Source organism: Scedosporium apiospermum (assembly GCF_000732125.1).
Source record: "Scedosporium apiospermum strain IHEM 14462 chromosome Unknown SEQ_SAPIO_0099, whole genome shotgun sequence".
Taxonomy (NCBI): domain Eukaryota; kingdom Fungi; phylum Ascomycota; class Sordariomycetes; order Microascales; family Microascaceae; genus Scedosporium; species Scedosporium apiospermum.
The window spans coordinates 1967488-1984063 of NW_015971800.1; the positions used below are offsets into that span (position 1 = coordinate 1967488).

The window sequence follows — 16576 nt, forward strand, 5'->3', positions numbered from 1 at the left end:
CTCGGGACGGTAGGGGTGGGACTGAGAAGGGAAGGTTTGGCCAAGACACCCTCCTGGGCAATTTGGATGTGTTGAAACATTAGGAAGGGGTTGCGAGTATGACCGGAGGCATGTACGAAGTACTTGTCTGTATGTTCTTTTGTGTCGTGTGCGGTGAATGGGCTCTCCATCTCGATCTGTTGCAAAGGGCCCATCCAGCAATATGGTATCATTGATCAATACCGTCGAGGTCCGGGGGGTAACGGAGGTATACGCTACTCAGGCCACCTACGAGTCCTGTGTAGGACGGAAATACTTGTGTTCCTTGCTACGTACCAAGGCTCTACCAGTATGGCTACTTGTCGATACCAGACCACTATGACGAGAGGAAGTGCAAAGCCGGCACGGATTGCTACTCCAGCACGATGCTGATGCGATTCATTCATCCATATTTGATGCTTCTACTCGACCGTCAACTGCTGCAGAGTCATGCCGCATGCTCGCCGGGACGGACGGACGACTATCACATCCCCCTTCTTCCTCACAAGCTTGTTAGGTTTTAAGTGAACTTAAAAAGCCGATTCGCCAAAACTATGGAAGACGGGGTTTGATAAGGCGGCGTCGCGTATGGAATGTTTCTAGAGGGCAGCAGCTGATTCGTCAGGCGCATGGGAACGGTGTGTTAGTGCCATGGCAGGTATCAATTGCTGGCTCTGTTGCCCCCTTGGCCTTCGGCTGGGGATGTCATTTCAGCCGGCACTGCAAAGTGTTAAGCGTCTTGAGCCGGCAGATTCGTACATTCCTCGGAGGGGAGGTTGAAAAGAAACGAAAAAACGCCACCACAAACTACAAAGTGGCAAGTGGCCCAAGCCGATATGAACAGCACAGGATATTCGAGTGGATAAATTAATTTGGGGTTCGTGGAGGGTGTGTGAGGAACGGCAAGGGTGTGTACCGTTGTATGCGGAGCCCCAATGGTCGATCTCGCCTGGCAGGCTGTTTGAGCTAAAATGGCAGCTCTCTCGACGCTGAAGGGAAGGCTTCCAATACACCCTCCCCTCCCCCGGCTCGGCACCAGAGTCGGTCATTCCCTGGTGCTGATTGGATCCGGCGATGACCTGCTCAATGCTGCAGATAAAGCTCTTTGGGATTGCGCGACGGGCATTAAAATGCCACATTCCGGATTGGCAGACCCCAGAGTGCGATCCTACAGTCTTGAAACAGCGTGGACCTACGAAATATCTTGGGCGGGCAACGACAGTCGATGACCTACCAGCTGGGTCCCTGGCCAGCCAGGCGGGGGCGATAAACTCACTTCGGCGATCGTCAATGTCTAAGGTCTAATGTTTAATGCTAATGTCTGAGCCATGCTCGAGGCTGGTGCACATGCTTCCGAGCTGTCGTGCACCCAATATCGACCCAACATCGACCCTCAATCACTCGATAGACTTGATTGCGTCGGGCATTGGGTCAATTGCTCAACCGTTGCGCCGCGAGGTGTTACACATGCGACTCGAAGAGCAGAAGACGACATTCGAAGATCCTTTGCAAGCTTCTGGTTCGATAACCTCGGCTGGTTCAGGTGGACGTGCTTCATCTGAAATGAAAAGAAGAGATCGCAGAGACAGAAGAGGAAGTGACCGACGATCTATCTCTCCCACCACGCCGAGCACAGAAAGATGGGGGTTACCTCGTCGATGATACCGACACAAACAGCAAAGTAGTGTTGCAACGTTTTGGCGCTGTAACAGAAGTACTCAAGCACGAAGGACATGAACCTATCAAAATGTGCTTCTCCAAATGCAAGCAAAAGGACGGGTCGATCAATATCCCCGGCCCATGCCAAGGGTATGCACGAAAGCGATGCAAGGTCCTTATGTCGTCCCACCACTGGGCGGTGTTGAGAGTTTCAATGGGTACTTGGTATGGAGCATGGCCAGATTAGCAGCTACCAAGATCAAGTGCTTTCAACTTGTATCAAATACGGCCTACCTCGGTTCCCCCCCCTTCATGTTGTCTACAAAGTACCAGATCTCCCACGGATCAATTGATGCCATCTCCAAATTAGGCGCAAAGGAGAGCGTCTGTCGCATATTCCTTCGAGCGCATTTTCCTCTCAGTGTAGCGTCGTTCGGAAGCGACATGGACGTCCAACCAACCTTCGAAATTTGAACGATAGGACAACGGATCCATGAGGGATGTCTTGCGCCCGCCTTCCCAATGCATCGTATCATCCCCCTCCCCCCATCACCCTCACCCATCGGCTTCCTTCCCCAGCAACGCATCACCAGGCCGTGGCAAATATTCTTGTTGCGAATAATTTCTCCTTTTTTCCCTGAAGCAACTTATTCTCATTATCCGAACACCCGTACCATCTTGTTTAATGCTTCTCTCTAACCAAGCCCATTGCGTGATTTGCCTGACAATTACCTCAAGACGAGACGGTGGCATACAAAGTACGCTTCATTTGATAACGGCAATTTATTTTCCACGGGCGGGTCTAATCCGGAGTTTCTGGACCAAGCAGCCGTCAGTTCCAAATGGCCCAGATGCGATGCAGAGCCATTTTGTCTAAGCCAAAGGACCTTCTGTTAGCGCAACCCCGAACGGTGTCCCCCTCAGGCCAATAACCCCGTCCCGAGTGCAGCACTCCTCCAGGACACGAGCCTTCTTGGCGACGTATGCATTACATCGGATGTAGTAGGACCAGACAGTGACACCCTTCAAATGCACTGCACAGCCCGTGGATAGACTTTTGTACGTTCCCGGCAGTGTGACCTGGCATCAAGGCCCCACGCCAATAAACTCCTCTTAGCCAAGCGACCCCGTCACTCTCTCTCGGACGCTAACGTGGCTAGCCTCCACATTTGTGAAAGCGTCGTGATGGAGGGTGTTGGATCGAGCCAGTTAGATAAAGGTAAGTTGCCCGAAACAGCAACCAGGGACACCCACGGGTAGGGTGGTATCGATGGTATCAAGTCATCCAATCCGAAGACTGGTGGTGGTCAGTGAAGGGCAGCCAACCCTGTTTCCAAGGGTTTCTTCTACACCTTCCATCCAGGGGCGACCTCGTTGGACTTTTTGATAAGTGGCTTCGCCGTGTGTTCTGTCCAGAACCAACAGCCGGTTCCATCCCTCTATACGTACCATTCGATATCGCGACCGTTTTCATGCCTGCCCGCGGCCGCCCTCCCCCCTTTCCCGACCCCGTGGGCTCACCCCGGACGGGCCTATCAACGTCTTCCCATTGCCTATCTCCGCTACACTTGGCAACTCGACTCCGGTCTGGTTTCTGTGCGACCCCCGACTACCAGTGTCGCGATTGTCCTCCAGTATTGCTACATGCTTCTTAATATACGACCTTGGATAAGGAGGCTCTCCATAATCGGGATCCAATGCCGTTTGAAAACACAAGAACCCCCACCGGTCCTCTTCCCAGGTTGGAACTTCGACCTTCGTAGTGCCGTCGCACCCGCCTACGGAGCGACGGAACAAGCATCAATTGATATTTTGTTTTTCTCGGGTGATGCTCTAAACTTAGCACCTCCCCCATGCGCTAATGTGCTACTCAAAAACCTTAAAGGAACAAAATGTACCTTGACGCAAGTAGTTTCCACTCATCACCCATATCTGAGAGTTTGATAAACTCGGCACTCAAGAAGGGACTTATGGTTAACATCGGAGAGAATCTTATGCATTCTTGGCCAACCGACGGCCACTTAGAGTGATCTAGGAGCCAACGTTAATCCTCTCCTTCCTTTTTTTTTTTTTTTTTTTTTTTTTTTTTTTTTCGCCCTACTCTTTTCTTGTTTCCTGTCCCTTTTGCTTCTTCTTACTTTCTCTCCCCAGTGCCCCACGGTTATGCAGCCCAGACTTGTTATCGGACCTTCTTCCTTCCGTGAATACTACGTGTATCGCCTGTTGTGCACCCTATGCCCTCACCACCACTCAACGTTCGATATACCAAACGAAGCGTGAAGCAAATGAACTGTAACCTTAACTCTCTTAACTTTAACTACGAAGAGGAGGTAGCACAGCCGAGTAGAAGTAGATGGCCTTTCTCCACTCGTCCGTTGTTATTCTCCTCTTGCATCCTACGCATGTGCGACCACGTCTATCGCGGTCACGAGCGGGAGCGATTGTACACGAGGACGTCATATTCCCGGATCTCGAGCTCTCCCAACGGGTGAACAAAAGTGCCGTAGCCGCTTGCTACGTATCTCAACGAGCAAAAGGGCCTCGCCTTCCCCACCAAGGAAAAGACCCCGAGTCCCGTTGTTTCTGGGTGGTGTTATGGGCTGTTTGCGACACCTCGGCTTCCCTCTAATCTCCTCGTTCCACAAAAGGTCGACGAGGGACTGATCGTGAATTGTGCATGGAATGTGTCATCATTAGCTAGAACTGGGTTGATATGCATCAGGATACTATGATGAAAGAGAAAGCGCTGTGCTACGGACTACACAGTCTCCAACTAAGCTAGGACATACTCCCAATTTCACCCTCCCAGAGAATTTCCGAAATCAGCCCCCGTGAAAACGCTACCTCTTTCCAACAGCCTCTAGAGAATGGTGAGAACAAGGAAGGCGATAAGCATCATTGACCGCCCTACTTTGGCCCCCAAGATAGTGCCGCCGCTCGTTCCAGCACCGTCAGGAAGCCAACTTTTATCTCTTACCTTGTCGGAATATCTCATAACTTCGTCTCCAATCCGATTTTCCTTCCCCGTCGACGATCTCTTGACGCACTCGGCGCCATTCCAGGCGATGTCCGCGACCGCCTTCCACGTGGCCGTTGCGTTCGCCAACATGTCCCAAGTGTAAAAGAGCTTACAGTTAGCCGCTTCGTACTGGAACTGAAGAGGTAGCCCGTCCATTTTCTCTTCTGTATATGCATTCCCTCCGTTGATCGAAACATCAAACCCTGGAGCCCACTGCGTGCCTCCCTGCAGAGGAGCGTCCTCTGGCTTTACCCCGAAGAAAGACACGTTAACTGGCCTAGGTCGCACTTGGGACACTATATCCCCAACGTCTTCGAGGTATCCCATAGTTAGGAGAGGCCCTGCCTTAGAGCCACCGACGGCTTGCATAGGTCCTATGAGAGGTCGGCCACCGAGCGCGACAGTCCGAACGCCGTGCCCCCGAGTCAGGGCACCAACGAAGAGCGCGCACCCCGAATAACACACTCCATCTGTGAGGATCACGATATCCTCGGGCTTAAAAGGCGGTGTATCCCTCGGTAAGGTCCCGCGGAGGTCCTTGATATAATCATTCGAGTATACAACGCTGGCCTTGGTGAAGTTATCCCCAAGAATCACATCGGGACCGAAGAACTCGTCAAAATCTGCATACTGCTTCGCAACAGCATTATCGCCGACCCAGAATGGCCAAGATATATGCTTGGAACCGGAAGAACGGCCGGAACTTTTGATCCTCTCGATGAGGCCGTTTCCGAGCCACTTGAGTTGGTCATTGGCTCTTGCGCGGAATACCCATGGCGAGTGGCTTCCCGGGAATAGGATGAAATATGTGGCAAGTGCGGTGACACTGTCCATTCCGTAATTGTTTCGAAGGTCTATTATAAGACGCTTCTTACCCGAATCTGTAGCCATCGATATGAGTCCCTTAACTGTAACCAACAAGGATTCCATAGACCTTGCTTCATGTGAACTCGCGCGCTCTGGGAGAGCCCGACGAGCAAGATCGGTCTCTTGACCCTCCTCAAAGGCATGGATGGCCAAGACAGAAACGTCCGAAAGATCCCCCGAGTCGAAAACCCAACCCGCCGAACGGCAGGTTTTGTCCTCGATGGAGGCTTCGGGGTACTCCGGCTCCTTGAGAACCGTAAGAAAGTCCAGAGATTCCCGCGCGAGATGATAACTGAGCCAGTATTTATCCTTGTACCTATCGACCTCGAAAATTTGATGGACGTCATCTGGGGAAGTGATCTTAGAGAAGTTGGCATTGAGGATAGCGTAGTTCTTGTACTTCTGTATTGTGCCATTCGCAAAGCCGACTTCCGTGTCGTCCAGGATACCTCCGTTCTCAAGGTCAAACGCTACTTCATCTGGCTGGGGGAAGATCCAGAAATTCGAGGCCGGACTGCGGAGATGGTGGTTGTATCTCGCATCAGGGTCATGCAGGTTGCTAGTGTATGTTCCTCTGGTGGCTATGAAGAACGATGGCGGCAGGTTGTCGATGCTCACGACTTTTGAGGCCTTTTCCTGGTTGAGAATATCCTCTAGAGGTACGACGAGCTTTTGTTAGTGTTATTGTGATGCGAACGAGATCGATACTACCTACGACTAGTAGCAGCATATGCAATGGGGATATACTCACGGAAGACGTAAACCTCTGGCTCTGACAGGCCATCCTTCGAGACGGACACGAATTGCACACCTCGCGTGAAATAGAAGAGGTTGAGTATGCTAGGAACAAACTCTAGAAGAGAGTCCCGCGGCCGGATATTTAGAAGCCGGTAGAGATCTTTGGCGAAGTCAAACTGATTGGGGTATCGTCTCTCACGGATATTTTCCCTAATCGTGTCTAGGCCGGCGAAGAGGTCGACTGCCTCAGAGAGGTATTCCCTCGGAGGATCCTTGAGGAACGATACAGAAGACTGCCACTCGATGGCTGGATGGAGCAAGTCAAGCAGTGCTAAGTCGCGATCAACGTCCACGGGAATTGCCTGGAGACATGCGTATGCCTTCCCAGGTCTGACGTAAAGGAGTCCTGGGTGAAGTCCTGGTTAGCAATGGAGAACGAGAAGTCTTCGGATGATGGAATATAAGAAACCTAGCGTTACCTTTTGCTGTCTTTGCGTTATCCGATGCCTCTTCGTGGATGAACCTACAGTCGTCTTGGGAGCGGCCGTGGAGATCTGAGGGTGGGTCTGGTGGCTTTTCTGGAAGCGCCATAGCGAAGCCCATGAGGGCGAGCCAGTGAAATGGGAGCATCATTTTCCCGCCCACCTTTGTATAGGACGAAGACTGATCAAGGGAGGTTCGGAGGCTGGCTTACCTCGATCACTGACCTTGAGCGGATGGTCTGCCCATGAGAGGGTTCTGTGATTTGAGAGGGAGATCTCTATTAAGTAGGAGGCATCACTAGCCACCGACGTCCTGAGAGGTACTCCTACAGCTATCCATATGAGGTAGGACGAGTTATGGCAGACAAGGCGAACTTACGATCTGGTACGTAGTTCGCAGCACGCGGTGCAGCTACTCTTCAACGTCACCCGAATGCCTATGCCCGCTATCACCCGTACGCTTTCGCATGCGCAGGTTCTCAAAAGGGGTATCGTGAGGCCCCATTTCAGCGACACCAACCTGGTTGGTAACTCACTTCGGCTAGTAATACGCACTTGACACATTTGTTCATCTGCCTGCGCCGTGTTTGCTCTCGGATAACCACACCGTTAACCGCAGTTGTGCGTTTCCGGAAAAGGACCGCGTGAGCGCCGGAGGTGCTGCCATGCCCCGTATGGACCGAAAAAAGGAACTGGCGTCACACGCTCCTCGGGCGTTCTGTCCGTCCCTTTTTTGTTTGGCCGATCGAACGGCAGTCAGAGCACTTAGAAAAGGTAAGAATGTAATTCAGAAAACCCTCGAGCGACCCATTGTGCCTCCAAGATTGCCAAAGACTTGCTCTTCGACTCTTTGATCCTAGCTCGGTCTCTAGAGCAGCATCCAAACGATGATTAGTCTTGGGCAACGTGAGACGGGGATGAAAATGGTGTCACAGCACCGATCTTGCCGATCCGGTGTACAGATCTCATACAATGAGATGTGGCTTTCCTTTCAATGCAACGTGGAAAGCTGATAAGTAATCCATACTCGGCGATTCAACGCCGTCGATAAAAGCAGCGGAGTGAAGTGGCTAGACGGTCGAAAAGTTGTGGAGAGGGATCAAATATAAGACGGACTCCCTGGCTATCCCAATGCATGAGTGAATAGCCATCGAAATAGAATAGAGCAACTGTCAGTCAGATCTCGATCGTTGCAACGATGCGGGTTTCTACATGCCACGTATGTGACGCAGCTACCATCGTCAGTGCCGTGCCTCGATGACAGCCAGCCGTGCAGGTTTCATAGAGAATAAATCCGTTTCTGGCCACTGCATATGTTGAGGGATTGCAAGGCAGCCCAGTCTGGCAATGACATCTACCCCTGGCCGACATATTCATTGAGAAGCTCCAATCCATTTACGGCCTCCCTTCCTCCTCAATCTATCCCCCCTCCCTTTGGTACCCTGGCATTGGCGTAAGTAGATTCAGAGTTCGACTCCTTGTCCAGAGATCTATCCACAAATCCAGGACTACTTGGCTCTCCGAATTCAATGCATATTTTTACCGTCCACGGGGCGCCTGTAGAGAACCAGCGGCATAACTACCCCCAAGTGTGGCAGCGCTGTGGCAGCTTGGTGGAACCTGCGGCGATCCAGACACTGATCGGGGGACAGGCGAGCCAACCAGTATCCAACCAGCCTTCCGGCGCCAATTTGGGTAGGGTAAGCGGAGCCGATCCGATCTCATTTTGCCAAGCCGAGGGTTGTCAAGGGTCTTCAAGGCGTTGTGGAGGCATGAATAATCTCGATATTCGTCTCATGTCAGGGCGATCGTACCGATTGAGCGTCATGCCTCACCCAGGTTTCGGCCTCAACGGATCGAGGAGGGAGGCAATTCTTGCTGTCCTCGATTCTGCTGGTGAATTGGTTCTATTTATTTAATTTGGGCTTCTCGCTGCATCTGATCTTAGTTCTTGTTCTTAGAACCTCATTCCAACTTTATCACATCCAAGTTCTGTGAACACCTCTTTTTTGCCAGTACTTTTTAATTAAACAAACTACTTGAAAGCCGGACTTTCGTCTTCAATTCTATCAAAATGCAGCTCTCTTACATCCTCGCTCTCCTCCCCTTCGCCACCGCGGCCGTCCTCCCCCGTCAAAACAACAACGCCGCCGCAGACTTCGGCCTCTGCAACCCCAGCATCGACTTCCAGTTCGGCCGTGGCAACCGCGCCGACGACGAGGGCACTTTCCTCCCTACCGACGCTCTCGTCGCCCAGGGTCAGCAGGACGCTCTGAACCCCAACATCATCACCAACCGCGTGTGCGACCAGCTCACCAACGTCTGCGAGGCGAACCAGGCGGCTAAGGACCTTTGTTTGCAGGCTAAGGCGCAGGTTGAGGCTGCGGGGACTAGGGATGCTTCTACGGCGCAATTGTTTAATAGCGTTCTTGGATTTTAAGAGGTGATTTCTTGTTGGGAAGAGGGGTGCTTGGATGGCTGAAGGGCTAGGTTGGGAAGGCCGGTCGGCGGGGATACTCAGATGTGAATGAATAAAAAAACATTGCGAAGTGCCATTCTAGCTTCCTAACCTGTCCCGGGGATTCGTAAGACTGCGTATCTAAATGACAAGAGCTCAAGGTCTTGGCATCAAAGGCAGGGAAACGGAACATTCGATGAATACTGTAGTTCGGGCGGAACTACACCGGAGGTGCTCTTGTTGAGTGACTCAGAGAATCATTTCCATTGACCTGGATCGATTGATTCTAATCGTGAAGGGCCGAGTTTACTGGCCCGATGCACGGAGTCTCGGCGGCCCAAAGTCCGGCGAAGAAGAGTGGAATCGATTCTAAATGTAACCTTCCATCATGTGTATCTATCCGTCCCTGAATGGATGTCGGCGTGTCCAGGGCGGGTACTGCCCCAGAAACCGCTATGCCCTTCGTCTTTTACGCGCATTATCCACCTCTAATAGGCCGATGGAGAAAAAAAACCCAAGTCCAAGCCTACAGCATCCTCAACCTACTTAGCAGCATCGTGCATCCAGGCATACAGTTCCAAAGCCAGGCACTAGTCAGGCAACATTGGCGTCAACAATTCTGCTCATTGATACTGATGATGTAGAGGTTTAAGCTAGCGTTCCTTGCTTCATTCTAGAACGCGAGTTGAGATTTCCAGACGGAGGCCCAAGACAATATGGACATGGCTCAGTGCCACCAGGGCTGAAACCAAATGATACCTAGATTAATATCCACGCATTTAGTCGAGGTCAGGGGACCGAACCACATGCAAAAGATTCAGTATGACACACAAGGAATTTCGACGACGCAAAGCTTCAATTCCTCCAATCCTTTGCCGGCGCAATGAATACGAATGGATCGATAGTCTGTTGCGATCGGAGAAGGCGAGATTCCAGTTTACAGCCCCCGGGCAGACGACGAATGCGCAATGACGATGGATGGTTGCATGCATATACAGAAGGATGATTTGAGTTGGAAAGATTATGAATCGACACCGTGGAGAAGACAGAAGAAGGCGACCCCCGAGTCCGTGAGTTCGGGACCTATCACGGCGCGGAATCCCATTTTCTGGAGTCACTGGAGTGGGTCGATGACGGAGAAGACAGACCACAAATCAGATTTCACTGCAGTTGTCAAAAACGGGGTCCTCCGGTTCAGGCCCGATTCTTATTTGCTCATTTGTGGGTTGGGGAAGGAACTGACCTGTAATGGGGAAAGGGTAGTCGTGACTTCCATGTTTTCGACCCTCCAGGGCAAAATACTTCATAGTACTTTCGTTTGAAGAATTGAATATACAAAATATTCAACGTCATAGAAATTGAAGTGTACTTGTGGTGTATAGAAGGCCACATGCAAGACATGCTTCATGGCGACGGAGTACTTTGTACCTCTCCCAGGATCGTCTCGCCTTGACATTTAATCTACTTGCTAAACCACAACTGCAACAATTCCACACCGCGTTATGCCAAGCATCAGATCATGGCTCAATAACTTCTTCTCGCAGCCAGCTCCCACGCCGAACTGCACCACGATGGTATTTCCTCAAACAAGTGCGGTTGAGGTGATTGAACCCTGGCCCCGGAGATGCCACAGGTCTCAACTTGAACCATTTGCGCATCCCAGAAGTTGACGAGTCCCTTTCCATCTTCTTGGAACACCCACGTTCTTCAAGTTACTGGCTGGAACAATTTGGGCCGAGCAAGCAACACGACGCACCATGTCACGAGTTAGTGAGGGCCATACGGGGTTACGAGCTCTGCCAAGAATGGCCGGGCGACGCCGCATCGGTCGGTGGCCATGCCTTCAGCAGTTCGATGAGGTTGTAGTTTAGCAGTTCCAGCCAAAACTTTATTGCAATGGAACCCTAAAGTGTCTCGCATGGCGCGCTATACTCCGTACTTTGTAAACTAGTCGTGTGCCGTCCGTCGCCAGGCCAGGCATTGCGGGATCTGTTGAACAACCCGGCCCCATTCATGGCCAATCCCTGCTCGAGCGGAATGCGCGAACGCCGCCCATCAGGAGACGGCCGACAAGCGGGACGACATCTCACTTGCAAGAAGGAACTTCATCGCGCGAGGAATATTTTTTTAGGAATATCAAGTATATATTGCTCGGGTCACACAGCTTCTCCTGACGTTCTAGGAAACTTTATTGCCCATCAACACCTTTTTGAAGCATAGTTTCTTCAATTATAGAACTCTACCATCATACCACAATCCTGCCCTGTCTCTAACTCCGACATAGAGGATTGATCTCTTTTACAAGCACATAACAAACTTGGAACTGTATACGCCACATTCGCATCTACCTATCAATCTCTTTCCTGAAGAGAGATCCTCCCCCCTCCCATACACGCATTGATAATCTCCATATAATGGATATCGAAAAGAACCCCCCGCCTGCTGCGGTCGACTTGCCAGAGCGGACTGCAGACTCAGATGTCAATCAGGGCCCAGCCGAAAAGACTGTGGACCCAGATGCCAATCTAAGTCCAGAAGAAAAGAAATCAGTTGTAAGTACTGTTCCAGCTCCCCCCTTCGGGATCCTGCCAACGGGTTAACACCTATTTGCCTCTATTTCAGTACCAGAAACTCGTGTGGAAACTTGATCTCCACTTATTACCATGGCTTTGCATCCTGTACTTGCTGGCCTTCTTAGATCGTGCCAACATTGGTAACGCCAAAATCGCCGGTCTCACCCACGACCTTGGGATGTCGGTATCACAGTTTAATGCCACATTGACCATTTTTTACATCTCCTACTCGGTATTCGAGCCTTTGACCAATGTGTTATTAAAACGCTTACGTCCTTCCGTCTTCATTCCACTCCTCATGTAAGACACCGCCTCTAATTTGTTAGCGTAATCCTCGACTAACACGAAATGAAAAACGCAGGATTATTTGGGGATCCGTAATGACATCTATGGGCTTCGTCAAGAACTGGTCCGGTCTTATGGCCGCCCGATGGTTCCTAGGTCTCGCTGAAGCCGGTCTCTTCCCCGGAATCAGCTTCTACCTGTCTTGTTGGTACAAGCGATCCGAGCTCGGCATGCGCACGTCCATCTTCTTCTCTTCCGCCGCCATCTCCGGTTCCTTTGGTGGTCTCTTAGCCGCTGCTATTGAAAACATGGCAGGCATCGGCGACCTACCAGGCTGGGCGTGGATCTTCATCCTCGAGGGTCTGTTGACTGTCGTCTTCGGATTTGCGTCCTTTTGGACGGTGTACGATTTCCCCGATGGACCTAGGACGAGGTTCCTCAACTCTGAGGAAAAGAAGCGGGCTATCAACCGTCTCAAGGCAGATAACCAGGCCAGCGCCGAGTACGAAGCGTTCCAGATGAAGTACGTCTGGCAGGCCATGAGGGACTGGAAGATGTGGATAGGCATGATCATCTACAGCGGTTGCACGATGCCTCTTTACGCATTCAGCATGTTCCTGCCTACGATTATCATGGACCTCGGCTGGAATACCAGCGTCGTCAGGTCCCAGCTGTACAGCGTCCCTCCCTACATCGTCGCCGCCGTCTTCACCATTGTTGTGGGCTACCTAGCCGACCGCATGAACAAGCGCGGTATCTTTAACGTGCTCACGAGCTTGATCGGCGTTGTTGGCTTTATCATGCAGCTAGCCACGACGAGTCCTGCGGCGCGGTACACGGCTACTTTCCTCGGTGCCCTGGGTATCTACCCCTGCATCCCCAACACCATCTCGTGGGTCTCTAACAACACCGAGGGCGTGTACAAGCGAGGTGTCGTCCTGGGCTTCGTTATCGGCTGGGGTAACCTCAATGGTATCGTGAGCTCCAACATCTACTTCTCCAGTCCCGACTACGTCGAGGGCCATGGCGTCGTCTTGGCCTACATGGCTTTGTTCCTTTGCGGCGCAAGTTCCCTCATGATGCTGCTGCTTCACCTCGAGAACAAGAGGAGGCTAGCGGGAGAGAGGGACGTGTGGGTAGAAGGCAAATCGGAAAAGGAAATTCGCGAGATGGGTGACCGGAGGCCAGACTTTATTTACGTGATTTGAGTGTCGTTTTTTCCTTTCTTTTGTCCACAATTCTTGGGCAATATTGAAGGAAATTTTTCATAGGGGCGCACGGCGTTGAAGTAGCTTTTTGGGGGCGATTTCATGAGGGAACACAGGACTGCAAAGATGCAGGTTGTAATGGATGAGGATATTTGGGAGGCACGAACCTGCGAGAAAAGCATGGCGAATTGATTATGCATCAGAAGATAGACGAAACCTCGCCAAGAATTAATTACTTGGTCTAATAATATTTAGAACGACGATTGCAGGGATGAAATCTGTAAATATGCCGTATGTGACAAAATTGCCATGTTTGCATGCCACAATCGTCATCGCAAACTTCATGATCGAACTTTGAGGAACGAGTATTTAAGGATGAGTTCATCCGTTCTCTCAAAGGACGCGTGGCATCGAGCCAAGTTCCTCTTTCACCATGTGGCAGATGTTGTCACCACGTGTGCCGTTAGCTCTATATGACTAAGTAGTGCGCTTGGGTTTCAATGAGCAAGGGCCGATGGTCTAGTGGTATGATTCTCGCTTAGGGTAACACCCTATGCTAATATGCGAGAGGTCCCGGGTTCAATCCCCGGTTGGCCCCCAATTTCTCTTTTTGCTCTCCTGAGCTCTGGTCTCTCATCCTTCTTTTTTCGCCCTCGGGAATTTTCATTTTCGATTATTTCCTTCTTCCTACCTCCTTATTAGGTCTAACTAAGGATCGCGCAACTTGGGGGTAGTGGAAGAGAGTCGAGGCGTGGTTTCCCTGGCTTCATTGTCGATGCAAGTGAAGAACGAACCTGGGTCGCGAATCTGGCATCATAGCAATTGGGAACAATGATCATTTTGATTCTATTGCTACAAGTCGTGCCCGTACATTAAGTCCAAGCGACCGTCATCGTCCGACACCGCTGTGAGGACTTCTCTTTAAATCCTACGCAGCCCAGCCACAAACCCAAATAATATACCAACTTGCTCATTTTTCTTTTTTTTTTTTTTTTTCAATCATAAACACCGCAATATGGCGCACCTCCCCGTCTCAAACCCATCTTACGCAAGCATGTCCCAACCAGTCTTGATAGTCAAGCCAAGAAGGCCCAAGAAGGCAATGAACTGGCCCGAGCCGATATACCTTCCCGACCCAGCCTTCTTGTTAATGTTGGTATAACCGACAGCGTACATGATCCTAGAAATGGACCAGAAGACACCGAGACCGGCAGCGACAACGGGGTACTTGAGACCAGCGACGAGCATGAGGTAGAGGTTTCCAGTGTGGTTCTCGAGGAAGTTTCCGTGGCCGCGCTGGGCGCAGTTGAAGAGGTAGAGGGCATCCTTTTCCTTCTGGGTCTTGGCGGCGGCGTACTGCTCGGGGGTGGCGTACATGTAGGGGTAGGGGACGCCGGCGGTCTTGCGGAAGAAGTTGACGCGGGCGCCGTGCCAGAAGCCTACGAGGACGGAGAAGGCTCCGCTAAGGATGACGTAGCTGAAGAGGGAGACAGAAGACAACGCGGTCAGTTTTCTGGTTGTTCATTGTCGCGCGGGGAAGGAAGCGGAGCAGGCTGTTCATGTTGAGGGGGATGGAATTAGAGGCTTTCGACTTACCCGTACTCATTTGGAACTTGGAGTGCGATGGACATTTTGGCGGTTTGATTGGATTGAAGATCGGGCAATTGGAGTGAGGTTAGGGGCGATGGTCTGGGGTAGCAATCGGGGAAGTGGTTCGTGACGAGTGATGGAGTTGACGGGTGTCGGAAGCTCTGAAGCTTAAATACTGAATTACTGATCAGGAGCTGCAAGGTACCCACCCACTAAGGAACCCTTGTCCCCGAAGATCCAGAACAACAACGACGCCTCAGCACGGATCGTGGTGTTCCAATTGGTTCCCCCAGGCCGGCTGCGGCATTTGTAATCACCAATAAGCCGATGCACAAAAGGACACTTCATATGCGCCGTCCGCCCAGCGCCCCAACAAGCCTGTTTCAACCATCCAAGAAGCTGTATTGCGCTGTGGAGTCGTCATCCATCCACTGGGGACGCCTGAGACGGAGCCGGGCTCATTTGGCCAGGCTCCTCCGTTCCTTCGGCCTAATTCATTGCAGCTGTTGCTAATCCTCACGATGCAGGCGCCCTATTTCGAGAAATTTCCATGGCATAGTTGGATGGACGCGAGTCGGAGTGTTACATCCCCGAACGCCGCGAGATCATCGTTAATGTCTGGGGATGGTGGGAGGTATCCACGCGGCCCTTCTGCGAGGGTGGTCCGACATGCGGTATCCGAGTCTCATGATGCTTACTTTCGGGGGCACGGCTTCCTTGGTCTACTGTTCAGGGCCATATTAAACTACGTCGTTTATGCCACGGTTTTCTTATTTTTTCACTTTTCCCTTGGCATGGGGACGACGAAGCGGTTGCTGTCTGGAATGAAATCTCTGTTCATGTTCAAAGATGAAAGGCAGCTCGGGATTATAACGCGGCGGAACTCCGCATCGCCTGGAGAAGCCATGGTAGATGCTCCACCATGCGACAATGCCAAGGATCCCGGGCCGTACTTCGTACTTCGAACCAGGTAATACTGAAAGAACACGAGAAAACGATCCAGATGATGACGGGGCGGGAAAGGAGATGGGATACAGTTCAGTTAGTGGATGCAGCCCTATCTGTCAACGAGAGCAACAGCCGCTTGAGCCTTACAGCCAACCATCAGGGATTAGGTGATCGGAGTGATCTGTCCTTCGAGGTAAGCTACTTCAGGGATCAGACAATGATCGTTCTTTGCCTCTCCGTAATTATAGAGCCCCTGTATGACCTTGACCTTTGCTCCAGAGCAAACCTCGAACTGCTCTCCTTTGCGATGATGGATAGTGTACCTTGGTAAATACCCGCAATTTTGTTAACATGCGGAACTCCGACTGATCATGCCCCACTGGTATTTCGATTGAAATTACACTGCATCTGCGAGAATTCCAGGACGCGTTGGAAGAGATGCCCCATTCCCAACAGGTTTCTGCTTGTCCTGGGGACACACGCGGTGAAGGATGTAAACCAGACCGCCCGGCTGTGCAATGCCGGGAGGCCATCCTTGTTCTCGGAAGAACTTCTGACGAAAGGGGGCATGTACCTATCGCAAAGAATGCCTGAAATTATCTCTCCGTTGTCACATATCCGAAAGAGACCTTGTCTCTAGGATGCATGAGAATCTGTCTCCGCTGTCAAATGTCGTCATCGGTCAGCTTACCCGCTGTCGGCTCCGGCAGGATTCCGCGTGCGGTTCTCTC

The 16576-nt window shown here is 51.4% G+C and overlaps 2 protein-coding genes and 2 pseudogenes across 2 annotated transcripts; 2 read left to right on the forward strand and 2 right to left on the reverse strand.

Moving 5' to 3' along the window:
* Positions 1 to 4537: 4537 nt before the first annotated feature.
* On the reverse strand, positions 4538 to 6934 carry SAPIO_CDS5970 (annotated as a pseudogene; the record flags this gene model as incomplete).
* Positions 6935 to 8857: 1923 nt separating this feature from the next.
* On the forward strand, positions 8858 to 9223 carry SAPIO_CDS5971 (annotated as a pseudogene; the record flags this gene model as incomplete).
* A 2432-nt stretch (positions 9224 to 11655) lies between these two features.
* On the forward strand, positions 11656 to 13307 carry SAPIO_CDS5972 (uncharacterized protein; the record flags this gene model as incomplete). The annotated part of the gene is made up of 3 exons (XM_016788188.1): positions 11656 to 11793; positions 11864 to 12114; positions 12176 to 13307. The coding sequence occupies 3 exons, from the start codon at positions 11656 to 11658 to the stop codon at positions 13305 to 13307; spliced, it is 1521 nt and encodes a 506-aa protein (XP_016642504.1).
* A 1044-nt stretch (positions 13308 to 14351) lies between these two features.
* SAPIO_CDS5973 (uncharacterized protein) lies at positions 14352 to 14938 on the reverse strand (the record flags this gene model as incomplete). The annotated part of the gene is made up of 2 exons (XM_016788189.1): positions 14352 to 14784; positions 14904 to 14938. The coding sequence occupies 2 exons, from the start codon at positions 14936 to 14938 to the stop codon at positions 14352 to 14354; spliced, it is 468 nt and encodes a 155-aa protein (XP_016642505.1).
* Between the last annotated feature and the right edge of the window lie 1638 nt (positions 14939 to 16576).